A 20,922-nucleotide genomic window follows, 5' to 3' on the forward strand; every position below is an offset into this window, starting at 1 on the left:
CCAGAGAGGGTCCCAGGTGTGTGGGCCTCACCCCTGCGAAGCTTCTGCAAGCTGCTGAGAGTGACACACTTCAGACTGATACTGCTGAGGTCAGTGCTGCAAAGAAGGCAGGCAGGGGTGCGGGAACACATGACAGGGGGCCTAATCTCATCTTCAGGGTCAGGGAAGACTTCCTGGAGTGAGTGACAGCTAAGCCAAACGCCGGGGGCTGAGGCGTGATTAGCCACCCAGGGGCCGGGTGGAGGGTGTGAAGGACAGTTATTGCTGCTGTTTCTGTGCTTGGCCACATGACTCTGTACTGTGTAGCCTTCCCACGACTTCACTTTTACCACCCGGTTGTTTTGACACACCCCCTGTTTTTTCTCTGGGTTTTCTTCACTTTATTCCTGTTTTTAAAGTCCTCATTTTTCCTGTCATTTGAGTTAGTTTTGTACGGACAGTGGCCAAGGGGGTGGAGGGTCACTCACTTCCCTCTTTCCGAGTCCCAATATCGTAGGACATAGGATTTTGACTGGCAGCCTCGGTCCCCTGTCCCTGTGTTCAGCTGTTCATGTCCCTCCCCCTTGTGGCCGAGCACATTGGGAGATTTGGTGGCGCCTTTCTCCACGTTGAGACCTCATGTCTCTGCAGAGGTTGGAACACTCGGAAGGGCTAGACCTGAAGGGAAGAGGTGATTTTTGTTGTGAGCCATTTCCTATGTGGGTCCCATTGATGGTCCCCATCCAAATTCTGCCCTGAGACAAGGCTCAAGCACAAACTGCCTTCCGTCCCTTCCAGGGTGGCCCCAGGCTCAGGCTAAGGTCACCAGGTGGAGTGAATGGAAAAGCGAGGCTGCTCAGAAACCAACAGGACTAGTGAAGACATCATTCAAAGTGCAATCATGGTATAGGCTATTGAACCCTTCATTCCTCCTATGTGGTAATCGCAGTATTAATGCGATTTTGCTACTATAGTGCCATATAACAAACCTCGACAGAATTTTAGTGGCAGCCATACACATGTATTTTTGGGAGCTGGAGTTTGGCTGGTCTTGATGGAAGCAGCTCTGCTTCTGACCACAGGTCTGGGATCAACTGAGGATCAGCTCCCCCGGGCTGGACGCTTGCCCTCATGCCTCTGATCCTCCTTGGACCGAGCCACCAGTCAGGGCCTGTCCCCTCGCAGCAATGTTAGAAGCACCAGAGGGCGACTGAAGCACATGAGGCTTCTGAGGTCTGGGCTCAGAACTGGCACACTGCCACTTCCTCCCACATGCCATTGGCCAAAGCAAGTCATATGACTAAGCAACACCAAGAGCAGGGAAATACATCCCTCCCCTGGCAAGGGCACCGATGCAGAGAAGAGTGAAGAATCAGGACCAAACTCAATCTGCATCCCCTCTCCACGGCCAACGCCCCTGTGCAATTCAGACTTTAATAAAAGGAGCAAGGAAGAGACGGCTGGTGGTTGTCATCGTCACAATCCATCGTAGAGCTTTTTCTGGCCAATAATTGCTTAATGTTCCTAATGAGTTGGCAACGTTTCCAGTGTGTCATTTGGGCCCATCTTTGTGCTGAGTGCTATTGGGGAACATCAGAGAGAAAAGCCCTTATTCTACCTTCAGGAGCTCACGATCCTTTGAGGGGTAAGGCTTGTGTACAAAGACAAGATGGGGGCAAGATGTGCTCAGTTGCGTCATACAGACTGGAGTGCAGAGAAGGGAGAGCCCAGCAGAGGCTAGAAAAGAACGAGCTGGGAGGAGAGGAGTCGTATTAATAAGTAGTAAGCACTTGCCGAGTGGCAGACACTGTGCTGAATCCTTCCCACGCCTGCTCTCGTGACCGCCCAGAGAGGCACCGTGATCACCACCATTTAACAGATGAAAAAACAGAGGCACGGGGAACTCAAGTCACTGGCACATGGTCACCCCTCTGATAAATCCTGGAACCAGGATTTGAGTCCAGCTCTTCCGGTGGCCAGAGCCTGAGAGTTCATCACCAGGACCCATGGCCAGCCATCCAGGGGGAAGGGGCACGGCAAGAATAGGCAGATGTGCATAGAAGACAGCTTCCAGGGGGTGGGAGCTGTGGAGGGGACCCCAGCCATGTTATGAACTATAAATGGGAGCAAAGATAGGATGTGCGATTTGGCCAAGGTCCTGCAGCAAGACAGGGTGGAGGCTGGGCTGGAAATTCTGACTGTTGGCTCTCCTTCCACTTTCCCTGGTTCCAGCCGCTTTCTGGGCTCTCTCCACCCATCTGCGCGGCCACGCCTGAAGCGTTTCCCTCTTGGAAGAGGTGCAATCCACTGGCATTGGAGCCGGGTGGACTGGCTCCCTCTCTCTATCCATCTCTTTCCTCCTTTCCCCTGCCATGTTCTGGAAAGGGCAGTGTGAGGGAATGTGGGCAGGTTGCACCAGAGATATACATCTGAGAACTGAAGGAACATTTATTTTTAATTTAGACTTAAAAAGAAAAAAGGAAGTTATAAAATATCTGCTCTTGCTCCTGGGATTGTGCAGATGGCGCTGCGTGTTGCCTAATAGGGAATGGGGCTGGCACCGCGTGCTCCTGGCCCCACCAGCCTGATGTAGGACCTGGGGGGTGGGATCCCTGTTCCCTTTGCCTCAGCCCGAGCACTGTGTTCTGCTGCCTTCCAACCTCACCCTTCCTGGACTTCGGTCTGCTGGTTTCCCAACCCTCTCCCTTCAGGAAGGTCCGTCTCTCAGCTGTTCTTGCTCCCGTGAGCTGACGCACGCACTTGCACACCTGCACACCTCAGCACCGTGTTCCCTCCTCCTTCAGCAGACAGCCAGACCATACCTCCCTCTCCCTGCCCGAACTCCTGTTTGGATGTTAGAACTTACCAACCTCACAGACACCCAAGTACCCAATTACACCATCTTGTTGCATTTGTGCCCAGGTGTTAGAAGGGACTTTCTCATACATTTCCTGTTTGCGTGTGTTTGTTGTGATTAGGTACTCTATATTCCTTTCTTCTGGTGTTCCCCACGGGGAGCAGCATGGGACTAGGCGCACAGAAGATGCTCGAGAATGGGCATGGAGTCTGGTTCTTCCTTTGTGCTCACTCTGGAGAAGGAACCCGACAATCAAAGAGACAGGGCTCCCAAGCCAGGAATCAGGAGATGTGCCTCTATTTCTAGCTTGCTATGAGGCCTTGGGCAGACCACCGAATGTCTCTAAACCTCAGTCATGCCATTTGCAAAATATAGAAAGTAATCTCTATTTTGTCTGAGCCCCAGAGTTATAATAAGGATGATGGTAAGCGACATAAGCGGACATGCTAAGCAAAATCAACGAGTCGATCACTCACTCAGTCTCTTTAAGAAAGCACAAGGAGTCATCGCCGAGTGAGCGTGAGGCTGGTGTTAGGGCAGGCGGTCGGGTCAGGAGGCTGCTCAGAGTTGGCCAGCCAGGTGGAAGCCCGCTGGTTCCAAGTCGTGAGTGTGTGTAGTCCATGGCCTGGGTGCCAGTTTCGTTTAGTTTAGAGCTGTGGTTCGTTCTGAAAAGACTTGATATCACATTTTTAAAATGCATGGCACACGATAAACCAATGAAGATGAAAATGAGACAAAAGCCAATGTAGGGGAGGGAAGATAAGATGAAGTCAGGAGGGAAGTTTGGACACGAGTCCGTGCCAGGAGGATGTGCGCGCTGGGCAGACGTGGGCCACGGAGCGCTGGCCTGGCTGCAGCAGTCGTGCAGAGGGGAACGCGGGTGGGTGCCTGCGCCTGCAGGACTGAGGCCGGCTGGACGCTCAGAAGGGGACCTGTGAGGTGGTGAGCGGCCTGGTAAATACAGTGAGTCCCATGGGGCTACATCGCTGCTGGTGGCTCAGACACAGTCCGGGGGGGGCAGTGGGAGTTGTAGGGGAGAAGACAGTGTTGCTCATGACACACCATGTTCTATAGACCAACAGGTTCGGGGGGTGATATGTTCTCAACAGAGAAGAACTACTGTCATTTCCCCAGGCTTTGGGAGGCAGTCAGGCATGGACGTGTGTACGATACATGCACAGGCCCTCTTGCACACATAAACACACACACACACACTTGCTGGTTCACACTGTTCCCAGCTTGGGGCCTCTCTAGGCTCAGCTTCTTCCCTATGGGCTGGGTCCTGACTGGCTGCCAACTGGAAGGAGGGGCCTTGTGTTCCCCACCATACTTCTCAACTGGACTGGGCTGGGAGGATTCCCTTTACAATGGGGCTGTCTCTATTGACTTCACACGTATTACCTGGGACCTGAGAATAGAATAGAATTTAAACCGAGGTAGGACCTCCAAGGTCAACTCCTTCACTCCATAGGTGAGAAAGCTAGAACCCAAAGGGGCTGTCTTCTGCTGGAGATCACACAAGGATGGAGCTGAGGCTAAGAACCAAGGCCTCCCAAGTGCCACTCCAGTACCCTGAGCTGTCATTGCAAGAAAAGAATGGAGCTGGGATCTCATTTTTGGAGAAAAATATCATAATTTCTCACTGGAGCTATAGAATGGCTTTACATGATATAATTTTATTCAAACTGATATGGGCCAATAAATATAAATGTGTGTACATATTCACTGTTTTAGAAACATTTTAATCTTTAAAACATGATTTACTAATATTGCTAAGGATGTCTAGAATTTGATTTACCACATAGAATTGAATGCTTATACTTGTTCCTTACAGAAACTCTTGCCAAAGAGCCATTTTATCTACAGGAATGATAAATAAGTCAATATGTGGATGATTGTGCACATTTCTTTCCATATGCGGCAGTACTTGGTAGATGTTATTTTGCATACAAGCATTCAAAAGGTAAACTTGGGAGACACGTGGATCCCTGAAATCCAAGGCTTGGCCAGTGTTAAAACCAGACGGTTAATCTTGGCTTAAAAAGCAAAGTCGGTGAGCCTAGGTCTTGGGTGGCATTTGGGCTCTGGGAGTAATGGACTCACACACGTAGTCGCACTTCGCTACACGGCGCGGTGGCTCCTGCGTTCATTCACTCTTGCAAGAAATACTTATCAGACATCCGTGTTTCGTTTGATAGCTTCAACGTGGCGCAGGTTTTGCTTCACGAGGGCTCAGTGAGAGCAGATAAATTCCCCCAAACCGTATTTGTAAAGCACTTAAGGCCTCTGAAATGATTTTTATTTACTCCTCACAAAATCCTGTTGGATGGCTGGAGTGTGAAGGAGCCGGGCTAGCTGAGTAGAAGCGGAGGTGTTCCCTTTGCTTGCTAGTTTGTTTCATTGTTCCCCTGCCCACCAGTTATGGAAATAATGCATGTCAGTTGTTATAAAGAGTACAGAAATATCCAAGAGGATGTGAGAAAGGACTGTGTAACCTGTTCTACGTGCTGTGCTCGGGACTTTTTTCATGCTTGGAGATATGTATGTGTACGTGTTTGTATATGGTTTTGTATATAAGATGGTTTTCTTTGAAAAATAAGATGCTGTAATACAATTCTACAACTTGTTTTTTTAAAACCATATACAGTCTTTTTTTTAAAAGATTTTATTTATTTTTACACGGGGGAGGGAGGAAGAAAAAGAGGCGGAAACATCAATGTGTGGTGGCCTCTTGTGCACCCCCTACTGGGGACCTGGCCCACAACCCAGGCATGTGCACTGATCTGGGAATAGAACCTGCTACCCTTTGGTTCTCAGGCTGGCACTCAATCCACTGAGCCTCACCAGCCAGGGCCAGATCACATACAGTCTTACCAGTCTCACTGTGGGCAGCAGTTTGTACGTACACATCATCCATGTCCGTGTGTACAGATTCAGCTTGCTCTTCTTCGTGGCTATTTAATTTTTCTTTGCAGAAGTGTAGTGTGTTACTTTTGCCTTTTTCAGCACTCTCTCTCTCTCTTTCTCCCTCCCTCATTCTCAGGTGGTCGGTCTTCTTTTGCCCAACCAGACGCTGGCATCCACTGTCTTCTGGCAGGTAACAGTCTCCCAGCAAACGGGCTCCTGAGGGAGGGCCCAACAAATACTGGTTAGAACTCCTTGCTTCAGTATCTCCTCCCCCATCCATGCCTCTCAGGGACAATCACACCACTTCTTACCTCTCCCCAACCCAGAAGCTACTGGGAGAAGCCCCAGGCCTTCAGGCCCTGCCAAGCAAGCCCTCAGCAGCCTGCATCTGCGGCCATTCTGTGACACTTTAACCTTTGCATGGGGGTGATGAGGGCCGGCTGGCGCCCTCAGCTGGGTGGCTTATTGGTGGCCACCCAGTGTGTCCCTTGGCTGCTTGTCCCATGGCCAGTGACCTCGAGGCCCACAGCCTCTTTGACATCAGCCTCACCCAAATCTGGGGGGAAGGTAAATCCACCCCAAGGCCAAGGCAGCGAGGTGGGTGACCAAGCTTCATAGGCCCTGGTCTCCGCCCGTGAAGAGGGCCGGGGTTGTGGCTCTCGATGGTAGCTGAAGCTCTGCGTGTGTGTCCCATACACACCCAGAGGGAGGGGAAGGAAGGAGAGCCTGTCTGTCTTCAGGAGAAAGTGTCAGTCTTCCCCGAGCAAACCTCCAGCAGTGCCCGTGTCTGGGTGCTGAAGGTAGTACCGGTCACGGGGCTGGGACATTCCAGGGCCCAACTGTCCACCTCTGTCCAGGAAGTAGTGTAATAAGGATGATGTGGCACAGTCAGGGGGGCCCGTTTGGGGCAGTGAGAGCCATGATTTTGGAGGAGGTACCACCTCTGGATGAGGATGGGCCGCTGGCCTGGGCAGAGCCAGTGCCTGGTCTGCCGGGAGCTGAGAGCTTTCCCAGCACTGAGGACATTCAGTGCTGAAACTGGCCCAGTTCCGGGCAAACTGGGCAGTTAGTTGGTCATGCTAATAGCAGGATGGATACACCCACCATGAGCTAGCGACTCACGTCTGTCTAAAGACGTGTGGCCTCCTGGAGCTCAGGCCTGGCTTCCAGGGAGGGGAGCACGCCTTCCCTGACTTCTCCTCTCCCTGCTTGCCTTTCAGTGGCTGAACCAGAGCCACAACGCTTGTGTCAACTATGCAAACCGCAACGCTACAAAGGTGAGCACCATGGACCACCACCCAGTGGCGGCCTTCAGGCTGGGGTGCCCTTCATCCTCCCTGCAGGGCGTCATGCCACTCACCTGGGTCAAGCATCGCCCTCCTGGAGGCACCTTATTTAAACTGCCAGCCCCTCAGGAGGGGCCTTGTTGGGAGGGGCCTTGTTGGGAGGGGCTGACTGTTCATGTGAGGCAAAGAAGGCCCATGACACGGGAGTGTGGCCGGGCGGGGGAGGGATGAGCTCCCCGGCTTCAGGACTCCCTGCGGGCCTCTCGCATACCGGATGTTGGGTCAGGACAGCAGCAGCCCCCTGGGGCCTGACTTTCCCTAAACCCTTCTCCAAGCTTTCCTGGAAGCGGCCTCAGTGCCACCGGATGGTGGGCTGCGAAGCTGAGAGGCTGCTTTTGAGGGGTGATGGGCCTGAGAGGACAGTACGGACATGTCCCCTCCTGCCCTCCTGGGACGAACTTGCCATGGAGGCCCAGTCACCCTTTGTCGTCCAGGAAGGGCTCCTGCGTCTCTGGCAAGGCTGCCTCGTGCCCTGGTCAGTTTTTGATCTTCGGTCCAAAGGCGGGGAAGGAGTCTAGGTCCCTGTGGGGGGCTGGCTGTCAGTGTGGGCAAGAGAGGGCCTGGGCATTTTCTAACCCTGGAGGGTAATACTTCGGGGCCTCTTGCTCTGAGGACGCCCCCTCTTCATTCTAAACCTTCGTTCCACGTCTCCCCCATGTGCTCACACACGTGCATCTCTGCTTGTTTGGCTCGCATGTACCTTAAGCCGAGCATCTCCAAAATTGCCATTGTGGTATGTCAAGGCAAATTCCGCAGTTCTTGTCTTAATTTTCTACATTGCAACTCGGGATACATTTTTCCCTAGAAATACCAAGCAACTGTCATCTATTGGCATGGAAGCACAGTTGCTACCAGGGTTGACGAGGCCTGTGGGAGCCAGCCAGGCTGGAGCCAGCCTTGACACTGCCGTGTCTAGCAAGGAAGTGCTCCAGGTGCCAGACAGCCTACTCACAACATGTAGCCTTCCTAAACTGGGTCTGCTTGCCCAGCCATGAATGACCCATTCGGCCCTTGCTGTTCTCCACCTGCAGCCAGCAGTGTCTGCCAGTGACCTTTATAGAGCAGGCAGAGTGCAGTGGGCCCTGGACATCGCTGCCTCATATTTCCATATTTAGAACTGTGCTCATGGTGGCCGGGATCCCTTTGGCTTCCAGATGGACCTCTTTCTTCCCACCCGACCCTCCCCTTGCTGGCTGGGGCTGTTGGCAAGGGTGGACTGTGGGAGCTTTAGGCACCCAGTGGGCCTGAAATTCTCTCTGTCTTCCAGCCTTCACCTGTATCCAAGTTCATCCAGGGCTACCTAGGAGCTGTCATCAGTGCCGTCTCCATCGCTGTGAGTAAGCCTCCACCCCCTAAGCCCCCTACCCCAGTCCTGCTGCTCTGTAGCTGCCCTCCCCAGCATCTTGGGCCAGACCTTTTCGGAGGGTCAGGCCCGGGCAAGGAGTGTGGGAGACAGGCTTCTGTGGGTAGGCCGTCAGGGCAGGCCTTCCAGGCAGAGAAGAGAGTTCGTCCTACTGACACTTTGCGAGAGAGCATAAAGTGGTGATTCAGGTTTCCGGGCAGGCGGGGAGGGGAGGTGGTGCCTGTGGGTGGTGTGGAGGGCTGCCCACTCCAGCTGAGGGCAGCGCATCTGTCCCCAGAGGGCCCCGTGCTTGCCTAGCACTCTTCTCAGGAGAGCTAGTCAATACACGCAGTCTCGTGGCCAATGCAGGAGACTAGGGGCTGTGGAATGATTCTCAAGTTCGGCCCCAATGCCAGATCCCCGTTGCTCTTTGCCTGAGCTCCTGGAGCACTCTTGTCCCCTCTCTATAGTCTTGGCCCTGTGGTCACATGCCCAGCCCCTTCTGGGGGCCTCTAAGCTCCTCAAGACAGGGGCAATAGGCTCATTTTGAATCCCACAGGGCTGAGAATACAGCAGCTATTATGTAGGGGAGGTTTGTAGACTGTATTTGCCTCAGGATGGATCCCAGGGGAGGGAAGAGGGCAGGTGACACAGCAGGGGGCCTAGGCCAGAGCCCAAACGGAAGCTCAAGCTCCCAGAACCTTCGTCACATGAGTCCCACCTTTGCGCCCACCCTCGCCCCTCTAGCTGGCACTCTCTCGACCCTGGCTGGGTGGTCTCCTTTAGCTGACTGCAGGGGCAACAGTCACCGCACAGCTTTGTATTTTATTCATCATGCAACAAATACGTGCAATTAGTAAGAAAAAATTAGGAAATTCAAATCAAAAACATTTCCATATAATAATCTTTTTGTGAAACCCACTTTCCTCATTGTTCTCATGTCATTAAGTAAATATAATGATTGTTCGTGAAAAGGCACTAACCCATTGTACCAAACGCCCTCGTTTACTTCTCTGTTCCTCTAAAGTCGGGATTGAGTTGTCCTGAAATGGCCTCATTTACTCCACTGCTATGTAGACCAGATCATCTCCAAATAGCTGGTGGGGGCGGGGGGTGTCCCCATTTCATGACCAAGATTGTTCTCCTTCCCTGAACGCTCATGTCTCACCACAAGCAAGGAGCCAGGCATTGCCAAGTCTGTTTAGGTGGCCGGCCGAGAGACTGCTAACTGCACCCAGGTGGCCCTGCAGCCTAGCACAAGACTTCGCTGGGCTGGGGCCTCCTAACTGAGGATCCTGGTTCTGTGGAAATGGCCAGCCAAGGTCAGGGGCTCTTGTGAGAGACAGGAAAGGGCTCTGTCACCTCTTTCTTGCCAATGTCACCTCCTCTCCCCTTATGACAAGAGGAACGGATGGCTCAGCCTAGTTTAGCAGCTTGAAAGTCCCACTTTCCTTCTTTGGGATTTAAGGGTGAGGTGGGGTGGGGGAGTTGGGAGGGGGAGCCGCGTGGGGAGAATGTTGAGCAGCTCAGACTGGGAAGGCCTTGAGTGAAGGGAGTGACTGTCCTGGCGGGACGTCCTCCTCAGGCCAGGGGCCCCAGACTGCTATCTCACCCGAGGGGTCCTCAGTCATTCCATCCCAACCACTTCCTAGGGCCAAAGCTAGCCCAGACGTGGGGAGGAGATTCTGAGGCACAAAGCCTAGCAGCGTTATAGGAATTTGGGGGCCTTCAGGGCTCTTAGAACCAGGGTCTCACCCCTAGGGACTGGAGACCTCGTGCGGGGCTGTCATGGGCCCCAGGGACTGTGCCGGTGCTGGGGATGCCCTCCTTCTCCCTGCTATCTGCAGAGCCCTTGAAGAGGCTTTCCCTGACCGTGCCAGCCCACACTGTTCTCCCCCGTAACACAAGTTCTAGAAACTTCCATGCTTCACATACACTCAGTTATACCCCGTGGCCCATCCTCTCCTTGTTGCACTGGATTAGGAGTTAACCAGGGATAGGCCCCGTGTCTTCTCCCCCGCCTGGGGGGTGGGCATAGAGCACTGCTCCATAAACACTTGTTAATTAGGCTGCTGAGTGATTGCTGGCCCGGGAGGCCCCGCTCTGCTCTGATCCCCGAGTCTCAGCAGTGGCGGCGTCCCTCTGCCTGCCGTCTTCACACAGTGAGGGTCTAACTCCGGCAGATGGAGTGGAGTTTCTGACTTGGAAAATCTGCAGCTTGCTTGCTTTTCTTTTGTGTGTGTAAATCACAAAACCTCCAAAGAAAGAGGCTTTATTTTATTTTCCTTTCCCTTGTTCTCTGGAACCCCAGGCCCCGAGGCCTCATTAACTGATCTCTGCTTCAATTAGTGACAAACCCACTCCCAGGGCGAACCTGCTAGGAGGAGATGACCTGCAAACAAGTGTCAGGGCCCCAGTGGTTGGCCCAGTGCTGGCATTAATTAAAACGAGTCCCTACAAGCAGGCGCCATGGATGGGGTTGCTGACAGGCTGCGGGCAGATCCCGGGGGCCGAGGATGAGCTGGAGTGGAGGCCAGGCCCTGGGAGGCCAGCCTCCTCTCTGGACAGTGCAGAGCCCTGCTGTCCTCTCACTAGAGCCCTTGACCTTGGCCAGCAGACCCCTGAAGCAGGGATCCCCAGTTTGCATGCCCTGGAAGTGAAGTCTCGTGCTGGTTGCAGTGGGGGTGAGCAGCCTTTTGGTGAACCCTCTAAATAGATTTGGCAGTGTCTGGCTTCTTGCTTGAAAATAAAAAAGAGATTTCATCTTCAGTTATTTTTGAGATCTAACAGTTTGCTGTCTTTTAACAAAGGAAGCCTCCGTCAGCCCTCGCCGTGTGCTCGTTCGGGAGTCGGTGTCGAGCACTCCTGTGGTCAGCCCCCTCGGGGCCCTGGCTGTGCGAGGGTGACCCATTCACTCCCTGAAGGGTGCCTGTGTGCTGAGCAGTTTGCAGTCTGACTGGTGTATGCTTCAAGGTGCTGAGAGGGGAAGCTGGGATACCCTGTGCTATAACCAGAATTATGATAAAGGCGACCCTTGGGTGCGGTAGGACGCAGGGATGGGGCCCCTGATTTACACAGGGATGACTGTTCCAGGACCAGAGAGAGGTGACAGCAGGGCTGTGTCCACATAGAGGGCACAGCACACGCCAGTGCACACGGAAGGAGAGCATAATGGATCCCGGGTGTCAAAAAATGAGTGTGGCTACGACGTGCAGAGTGATGGTGATGAGGGGACGATGGAGTGGGGGAGTAGCAGGGGCCAGCCATGGGGTACTACTGTAGAGCCACGCCAGGAACCCCTGCCTGGACTCAGGGAGCCATGGCGTTGCAGGGGGTGTAGGCAGAAGGGGGCTGGAGAAGTCCTGGGGGGTTGGCGGCCCAGCAGTGGCCCACCTTCATGGACGCAGGGCCTGGGAGGAGTGGACCTGGGGCTGGAGAGGAAGGCTCAGGGCTAAAGTCCAGTCAGAAGCTGGTTGATGGAGCCAGAGTGTGAGAGTCGCTTCATGCCTGATCCTCAAACCCTTCGCCTTCAGCCAGGTCTTAGCTGGCCATGGACTTTCCCTTGGGGGGAAACACTGACCTCCATTCCTAAAGGGTCTGGGACCTGGGGGGTCCTCCCTGTATAGGATGTAGTGATATCTGTTTACCTTTACTACCAGACACTGGAGTATAAGGAAGCATCCTTGGGGATCCCTGGGCTGGACCCCTCCGCCTCCCAGTTCCCACTGCTTACTCCATGTCTGCATCATAGGAATGCCAGGCAAACAATCGTAGGAATGCCAGGTACTATTTAGCTGTTCATCTCCATTTTACAGATGAGGAAACTGAGACACAGAGGTGAAGTCAGTGGCAGAACAGGGATTCAAACCCAGGCTTAATCACACACTATTCTCCTACCACAGGACCCCTTTCTCTTCCTACTCCCCCACCCCATAACGTAAAGGGGCCGGAAAAGTCCAGCAGTATTCTTGGCTTCCAGGTTGAAGGCCTCCAGGTAGACGAGTCCCTCCCCAGGTACCCCAAGAGCAGTGGGGACTGAAAGAAAATGTTTGAGAGGTTTTTTAGCTGTAGTAGGGTTAGACCCTCTGCTCACCCTTGTGGTTGGTTCCTAGTCCTGTCTTTTCTGGCCAGAGTCAGGTCAGCTACACGTATTTGTCCCTGGTTCACAGCATGCTCTGCCCCCTGCAAGATGCACCCAGCTGGCCCTGTGGTTCTGGGTATACCTCAGGGTGTTCTCTGTGGTCAGGAGTATACCTCAGGGTGTTCTCTGTGGTCAGGGATGTACCTTGGGGTGTTTTCTGTGGTTGAGGGGTATGCTGCAAGGTATTCTCTGTGGTCCAGGGTATACCTCAGGCCCTGCTGTTCTTCCCTGGGCCTGATGGAGGAAGTGGGCTGACAGCCTGAGCATCCTGGACCAGGCTATTGTCTTACTGCTGTCACTAGGGTTGGCTTCTGAGTCAGAGGGCCCATCGCATGGACCCGGTAGCATAATCTGAAGTGTTCCAGAAGCTTGCAGATGGTGATGCTGGCAGTGGGGAGGCTGACATGAATGTCAGCTCTGTATACATTCTAGGGAGGACAAGTTGTCCCCTCCGACATGGAAAGGGTCTCATGTAATTGGTATACCAGCAGGTGGCCAGCTGGTCTCTGTGGGTGATGGTTCAGGGGTCAGGTCTGGTCATTGTAGCTGACCTGCAGTCAGCTACAAGCCATGCAGTCACAGCCAGAGCTGACTAGTGTTTTAACCTGTGTATGACTCTCTCCCAGCCACTTTGGCCCTTTGCTCCTGAGCTTGTTGCCGAGCAACAGTCTGGCTGGGGTTACAGGAAAATTAGAGGGTAATGGGCCATTTTGTTACCAAGTTTTTTCTACAAGGAGTGCCCTCTGGTGGGCAGTCTTGGTACCTCAAAGATTCCTTGACCTACCCGGGCCCCTGCCCTCCAGGATCCACACAGACTCCTGACCATTTGGTTACATTATCATCCACCATCCACCACCTGAGAGTGGACCTAGATTCTGCCCTCTTGCCTTCTTGGACCCCCTTAGGCAAGCACCAATGGAGTCCATAGAGCTGGTTCTGAAGCCTGCTGAACCCTTCCTTCTAACCTGGCTGCCTCCTACTCATCCTTCAGTGCTCGGTCAGGCATCTCCTTTCTCAGAAGCCTTCACAGCCCCGGGGCCAGCCCTTCCGGAACCCTCCCCCTGGCACAGTGGATGAGCTGGCCCCTCCGGGGGACGTGGACTACGTGTGCAGCATCTAGCACTGGTAGAGCTCTCGGCCACGGTGGGCCGCAGTGACTGCACAAGGCCAGTCTCCTGGTGGCTCTTTGTTTTCTCCCTCCTGTTTCGGAAATTAGTCACTTGATTTACTCTAGGAACACTTACTCGGCACCTGCTCATTTCACTGGGCCCCAGGAATTCAGTGAGGAATGGGAGGCAGAGCCTCTGAGGCCAGGGCTGGGGCCTGTTGGGAGACATGGACATTTAGGAACGAGTCCACAGTTTTAAATTATGTACATGTATTACTTTGATTTACAATGTTTTAAGAAAGTAAATAAATATATACTTAGAGGCCATGATAGGTACAGAGAAGGAAGAGGTCCACGTTCTGTGAGAGGCTATAAAAGGGGAACCTGAGTGAAGAGGGGCCTCTTGGAGGGCCTAACTTTCGAGCTGAAAAGTGAGAAGGCCAAGAGAGGGGCAGTGCTTGGAAGCCCCAGGGAGAGAGAGATTGGGTGGGGCAGGGAGGGAGGAAGAGAAAGCGAGAGGGCAGGGCGATGGTGAGGTGCCTGGGGACTTGCAAGGAAGGCCAGGTGGTCACACAAGGCCGTGCTGGTCTGTAAGTGCAGTGAGAAGCCACTGAAAGGCTAAAGCAAGTTCACATCCTTTTTAGGAGATCATTCTGGCTGCTGTGTAGAGAGTGGATTGGAGCGGGGAGCAAGGGTGGAAGCAGGGGGCTGAGCTAGAAGGTGGGCAGTCATCCAGGGAGAAGAGACTGGGGCGTAAGCTAAGTGGTGGCGGCCGAGAGAGAAGCCATGTGCAAGGTATTCAGGAAACAGCTCTGGCAGTTCTGCAGGACGGGCTGGGTGTGGGCTGGGAGAGGCCTCCTCGGGGAAGACTCCTGGGTCTGCAGCACGAGGAGTGAGCTGGGAATGGGCCAGGAACCAGGTGTGGGTGAGGAAGAGCAAGATAGCCTTCATTTGGGTTGTAGGAAGGTGGAGTGCCTGAAGCCCCTTGAAACAGAGGCATCTTCAGGGCATTTGATGTATGGGCTGGGGAAAGGATACAGCCCAGGTCAGAGAGGGCTGCCTGCGATGCTCAAGCCCCGCCTGGTGTCTCTTTGCTGGCCTTGCAGAAATTAGGCTGCTGTTGGCCTGGGCAAGACCTTGATACTTAAGGAGACAGCCATCAGCCACATGGCTCATGGACATGAAGATCTTGTGTCATGGATTCCCCACCCCACCCCCACTGGCCCCATTCTTGGTGCTGGTCAACACTTGTCCCCACTGTGGGGGATTGTCAGGAAGCCAGTCGCCCCTCCTCTTCCTCTGCTCCTGTCAGCTGCCTGAGGCAAATTCACCAGCCTGAGACTCAGAGCTGGGAGAGAAGTGGCCAGAGAAGGTCCTCAGGCCTTTGCTGATGTCCTGGGCTCTGGCTTCTCCCAGGACCCCCATCTGCTGACCACATGGGAATTCTTTTGCAAAATCCACACCCTGTTTGTTTTCTCCTCCACCCAAATGGATCCCCTGTTTGGTTAATTTTTATTTTGTGGCTTATTTGGAGGCTGTTAAAACAGACCCTAGGGGACCCTCGGCAGTGATTGTTCCATATCTCATTATCTTTCCCGAACCTGATTATTAGCTCAGATTTTTCTGATCGCTAGCTGCTGTTCGTGATGAGTTGTGTGCCATTAATGCCAGCTGGTTCCCTTAAACAGGACCCACCATGCCAGGGAAAATGAGCTGGCATTCAGAGCCACCAGCCACTTGGCTTTTTAATTTTAATGGGCTCCACCAAATGTTCCAGGCCAAAGGGCCCCCGAGGAACCAGAACAGACGGCTCCCAACCCCTGGTCTGCAGCCCACCTTGGTTCTTCCCAGCGCTGCCACCATCCTAGCTGCTGGACAGCAGGGCCTGGGTTAGGGCCTCTGGGAGGAGAGGGGGTGAGTGGCCACGTGCCTTCCCTGCATTCATGCCTTTCTGCCACCGCCCATTATTGGTGGGCGGGCCACACCGGAGCCCAGGCCTTCTCCCCACTTCACTGGTCCCATCTTGGTCCCCACGCCCTCGGCTTGGGCGTGTTGGCCAGGCACTCAGAAATGGGTGTGCACCTTAGAAATAAATCTCACCCTGGCTGTGTTGGGGAGACTCCTATGGGCTTTGGAGAAGTGGAAGCTGGAAGAGACCTGGGACCAGTACTGTTTTCACTCCTTTCCTCCTCCCTACCCTGGGCTCCCACGTGGGATGTGAGAGGCAGGCTGGGTTAGTCACTCTGTGCCGCACTAGCCAGGGAGGGGAAAGCTTGAGGGTAGGGGCAAGTCTGAGTGTTTACTACAACCCTGTGGCCACACTCCAGCCCTGCCTGCCTTCAAGAGACTGCCAGGGGAAGGGTCTGAGCTCCCTGCTGGCTCCTCGGAGGGCTCCTGCCCTGCACTCCTCCACACTCTCTGCATCTTTCCAAATGAATGTGGGGAGTAGGGTTTGAACCCAGACCTTCTGATTTCTAGGTTCAAGGGCTCTATATTCCCCTACAGGAGCTGCCTTCCTCTTTCCTCTCCCTGGGCCCCAGCCCCAGGCTGGTCTTTTCAAGGAGGCTTTTGCTATGCAAACAGCGAGTTTTAAATGGCGTGTCAGACATTAAAGCACTCCCCTTTGAGATGCAAGACAATTGGAAAGTAAATAGCACAGTGGTTCAGAACAAAGCTTGCAGTGCTTGGGTTCAATCCTAGCTTCACCTGCCGCATAATAGCTGTCTGTACTTGGACAAAGTTACTTAACCTCTCTGAACCTGTCTGAACTTCACTGCATCTGTAGGAGGGGTTACACCCTATCTACTGTAAAAGCCTTGTGTTGAGGGTTTAATTAAGATATTTCATGAGCTGTGCATGGCCTGGCATCTCCCTATGCCCCTCCACACTTTCCTTCTCTGCACTCTTTAAGAACATGCTCACTGGCATTTTGGGGGGAGTTGGGGGAACGCTTCTGAGTCACAAAATAGATAGTCACCACTGCTGAGAGCTGGGAGACTTGCACTAGAGGAGCTCTGTGTGCGTGGCAGGGGCAGCCCTGGAGCAGGGTATCGGGCCCAGTGCAGGCTGCCAGCTCCACAGCCAGCCCTGCGACACCACTGAAATGTGCCCACGCTGCCGTGTATGGCCCTGCCCCCCATAGCTTTCCCTTTAACATGCAGAAAGGACAGGGATTGGACTCTGAGCATTAGCTTGAGGCTCCAAAGGGAGGCCAGGCACCCAAGAGCCCAGGCTGGGTTTTTGCCTGGCAGCTCCATGGCCCTGTGGGGCCCTGGGCTATGCAGGGGCTGGCTGGCTGGCACTTCCTGTCTTCCTGGATCATGGGGCCACTTCTGCTGCTCCCTGCTTGACTGCTGCAGGCACCCAGCAGCCCTGGAGGCCTTCCCAAGGCTCTGCCTCTTCCCCAACAATGCAGAAGGTTGGAGCCAGAACCTGGGCTGTAGGTGCAGATGGCCTGCTGAGCCAACAAGTGTGCCAGACCAGAGCAGGCAGCGCTGGGCCCCCTCTGGCCAGGAATGATCTACAGGGCAGGGGCTGGCTCTGGCCTCACTTGGGGGAGCAGAGGCCTCTGCACACCTGTCTTCTGCACATGCGTCTTGCTTTTCCCTCTCCGTGTCTGCTTATTCCGTGTTCCCCACCCAAAGGTCCTTTTCCTCTGCCTAAACTTCCCCTCCAATGAGTCCCTCCCCCTTCCAGCCTTTGCAGATCTCTCCATTCATTCATCTATTTGTTGGTTCACGTGTTGATTCCTCAGTCACAGTGTATTCAGCCTGTACTATGTCCCATCCACTGCCCTCAGTGCTCGGCATACACGGATGAAGAAGACACAGTCCCTCCCTCCCTCCCAGTCTGGGGCGGGTATCACACACATGAGTGGTATACTGAGTGCAGGGAAGGAGGGACTCGTGATGTGCAGGGAAGGGACTTTCTGCCAGGAACAGGTGACATCATTCTTATATAGCCTAATTTATTGAGGCCTCTTATACGCTAAACGCTTACACACTTTCTTACAGCAGCCCTGGGGTGCTGTAGATGCTATCCGTTTTTACAGACAAGGAAACTGAGGCAAAGGTGAAAGGACTTCATGACTAGAAGGTTAAACCATTGTTAGTGAGTGACACTGGAGGTGGAGCTCCGAGGGCAGCATTACATGGACAGGTGAGGACTGAGTAGAGGAAGGAAGGCCTCCCTGCCTCGGGGACCAGCATGGGCAAAGGCGCCAAGGCCAGAAAGCTAGTGTAGCATCTGACAAGCAGTGAACTGGACTCAGGAGGAGAACGTGGGTTTGGGGAGGTGGGCCCTGAGGTGATACTGGCCCAGACTGCTGCACGCAGCAGATTGCACCCCCTCCCATGGATTAGAGGCAGGAGCTGGTGGTGGCGAATGTGACTGGACCTGTGCTGTAGAGACAGAGGACAGCACAGGGATGAACTGCAGTAGGGAGAGCCCAAGGCAACGGCTGGGGGAGGGGAGCTGAGGTCTGAGTGCCCACGACCACTGGGCGGAGGATGGCCCTGCACCCACCTCCTCGCCCCTGTCCTGCTCTGGGCTGCTCTCCCGAGCTCCGCAGGCACCTGTGGGCAGGTGCGTGGATCTCACTCTCCTGAGCCCTTGAGGTCTGGCCAAGCCCAGGCCTGGGCTCACAGTGGAGCCTCCGAAAGGCAGTGCTTAGAGACTGGGGTGGGAATGAGGGTCCTACACTACGTTTGTTTGCAACAGCAACCACCCCGCCATCGCTTTCCCATCCCAGAGAGGCCGTGTGTTTGCGCACACAAAGCTGACGCCTTGCCTCTCTCCCTCTTGTTGGCTCCTCTTTCGTAGGAGCTGGTTAAACTGGAATGAGTGGGTGGTGGTGTGTCAGATGGCCACTCCGGAGCTCTGCAGGCTAGGGCCTGGGGTGCAACTGCAGGGGAAAGTAGTGCCCCTTCGTCTCTGCTCTCCCTTCCCCCTGCCCCCGTCTGCCCCTTCCTCCCACAGGTGGCTGTAGCACCATGCAGTTTTCTGCTTTCTCTTTCCAAGGTGGGCCTTAATGTCCTGGTTCAGAAAGCCAACAAGTTCACCCCGGCCACCCGCCTTCTCGTCCAGAGATTTGTGCCCTTCCCCGCTGTAGGTAAGAGTGCCAAGCATCTGTGTGTGTGTGCATGGGTGTGTGTGTGCATGGGTGTGTGGACTTTGGGGCTTGGGGAGCTGGAGAGCTCCTCTGCACTCTCCTGACACGGGGGTGGAGGTTGTGTGTTGGCAGGGACAACGGGAACAAAACATGTAGAAAGAAGAAAAGGCAACAGGGGCCCTACTAACTAACTCTGTACCCAAAATTCTACACAGGGATTCTTAACTGAGACCCCGGAGCCCAAAGTATCAGCAGATACAATGCTGGATCCTGTGGATTTGGTTGGGGGAAATGTATGTTGACCTCTAACTTGAACTGTAACATCTCCTTCCATTATGCACGTAGGCAGCAAACCACAGTAACAAGCAGGCCCTGTGACTGCCACCAATGTATGTCACAGACCTTTTTGTGTCCCATTCAGTTGTTACAGAGATCTTAAAATATTATTCAAAGCTCTGTCTGGCGTGGCTCAGTTGGTTGGGCATCATCCTGCAAACTGAAAGGTTGCTGGTTCGATTCTCGGTCAAGGCACATGCCAGAGTTGCAGATTCGGTCCCCAGTGGGAGCACATGAAAGAGGCAACCAGTCAATGTTTCTCTTTCACATTGATGTTTCTCTCCCTTTCTTTCTCCCTCCCTCCCCCTCTTTCTAGAACCAATAAAGGGAAAAATATTTTTAATATTGTTTAAAATGAATACTAAATCAAAATTGTATTTAACAGATCCACTGGTAGAGCTTGTTTTTTAATTCATTAGTTAAAAAGCAAACCTATTACTTTATCACAATTTAAAAATATTTTGATAACTTATTTCAATAAAATTCCTTTGCAGTCCTATGTATTTTGTTTCATGCATTTAGGGACATCGTTTGGAGAGGGGTGCATAGGTCTCACCAGACTGCCCTGGGGTTCCCGACGCAAAAGAATGTCCACAGCTCCCACTAGTCTGGTGTTCTAAGCCCTTCAGTATTGTGGGCCCTTTAGGTAATTGTGGGCGCACGAGTGTGTGTGGAGGGATCTCGCCTGCCTTCAGCCAAGTCATTGCTGGTCCTGGAGTCTCTGAGCTCAAACAGATGCCCCAGCTCTGGACCCAGGGATCCCACAAAACCCAGCCTTGCCTTGGCCGGGCAGCTCAGTTGGTTGGAGTGTTGTCCGGTACACCAAAACTGTGTGGGTTCGATCCCTAATTAGGGCACATACCTAGGTTATGGGTTCGATCCCCGTTTGGGGCATGTACTGTAGGCAACCAATTGATGTTTCTTTCTCATGTCGATGTCTCTCTCGCTCTCTCTTTCTCTCTTTCTAAAATAAACAAACATATCCTCAGGTGAGGATAAACAAACAGAAAGAAGCCTATGCCTTGTTTGGGAAGAGGGCACCAGAGTGGAAAGTTTTTTAAAAATTAAAGAGAAATAAACAACATTGAAAGAAACATGAGGTAGTCCGTGATTAGTAATCAAAAGAGTGTAAGCCAGTGTTTGAACCACACCACTGTGTTCCTCATCTGAGGCCAGAGGGCAAAGACGGTGGCCAGCCCAGGCGAGGCATGGGGTCCCGTGGCCTCCTTGGTGTGAAGGCTCAGTCTGAAGAGCTGGCAGTCAGACCCAAGTTCATGGTTCGGACCCTGTTCTTCCCCTCCAGGGCTCGGCTTTCCCATCTGTAAAATGGAGCACCAGTATCTACCTTCCTACAGCCCAGAGCTGTGGGAGCACCAAATGAGACCACAGACCAGATTTCATTCATAGGAAAGTGCTTTGAAGCACCTGAAAAGCTCCCCAGAGATCATTCCTGGTCAGCCCCGCCCCCTTGATTGTCCAGAGGCTAATGAACTCCCAGGACTAACCTGCTCCTTGAGCCTCAGCCGACCCAGATAATTGCTATAGCAACTCCACACTTTTAATGAACTCTCAGCTATTTCTGCTGTGGGCCATTAATGGAATAACTCTTTAGATCTGACTTTGTTAAGGGGCCTAATTAAGTGAACACGGCTGCCATTCTTGTGGTCCTTGCCATCCTGGGCTGGAGGCTTAGGTGCAGCCTGAGAAGGGGGCAGCTTTCAGCTGCACTGGACTGGATCTGGGCTCAGCTGAGATGTAATCTGTCCTTGAGCTGAGCTTCAGACAAGGACTTTGCC

The 20,922-nt window shown here is 53.4% G+C and overlaps 1 protein-coding gene across 7 annotated transcripts in view; it reads left to right on the top strand.

Annotated features, from left to right (window-relative positions):
* Window positions 1-20,922, top strand: part of SFXN5 (sideroflexin 5) — a 100,471-nt gene that overhangs the window by 41,465 nt on the left and 38,084 nt on the right. For 6 of the 7 annotated variants that reach the window (XM_053924761.2, XM_045189362.3, XM_053924760.2 and 3 more), the window contains exons 7-10: window positions 5,880-5,933; window positions 6,964-7,020; window positions 8,357-8,422; window positions 18,700-18,790. In XM_053924761.2, coding sequence (XP_053780736.1) covers window positions 5,880-5,933; window positions 6,964-7,020; window positions 8,357-8,422; window positions 18,700-18,790 — 268 coding nt within the window. Of the gene's footprint in view, window positions 1-5,879; window positions 5,934-6,963; window positions 7,021-8,356; window positions 8,423-18,699; window positions 18,791-19,005; window positions 19,618-20,922 lie in introns of those variants that run through there. The other variant, XM_045189361.3, reaches the window with a different exon arrangement.

The sequence above is a fragment of the Desmodus rotundus genome, chromosome 5 (assembly GCF_022682495.2).
Source record: "Desmodus rotundus isolate HL8 chromosome 5, HLdesRot8A.1, whole genome shotgun sequence".
In the NCBI taxonomy this organism is placed as follows: Eukaryota; Metazoa; Chordata; class Mammalia; order Chiroptera; family Phyllostomidae; genus Desmodus; species Desmodus rotundus.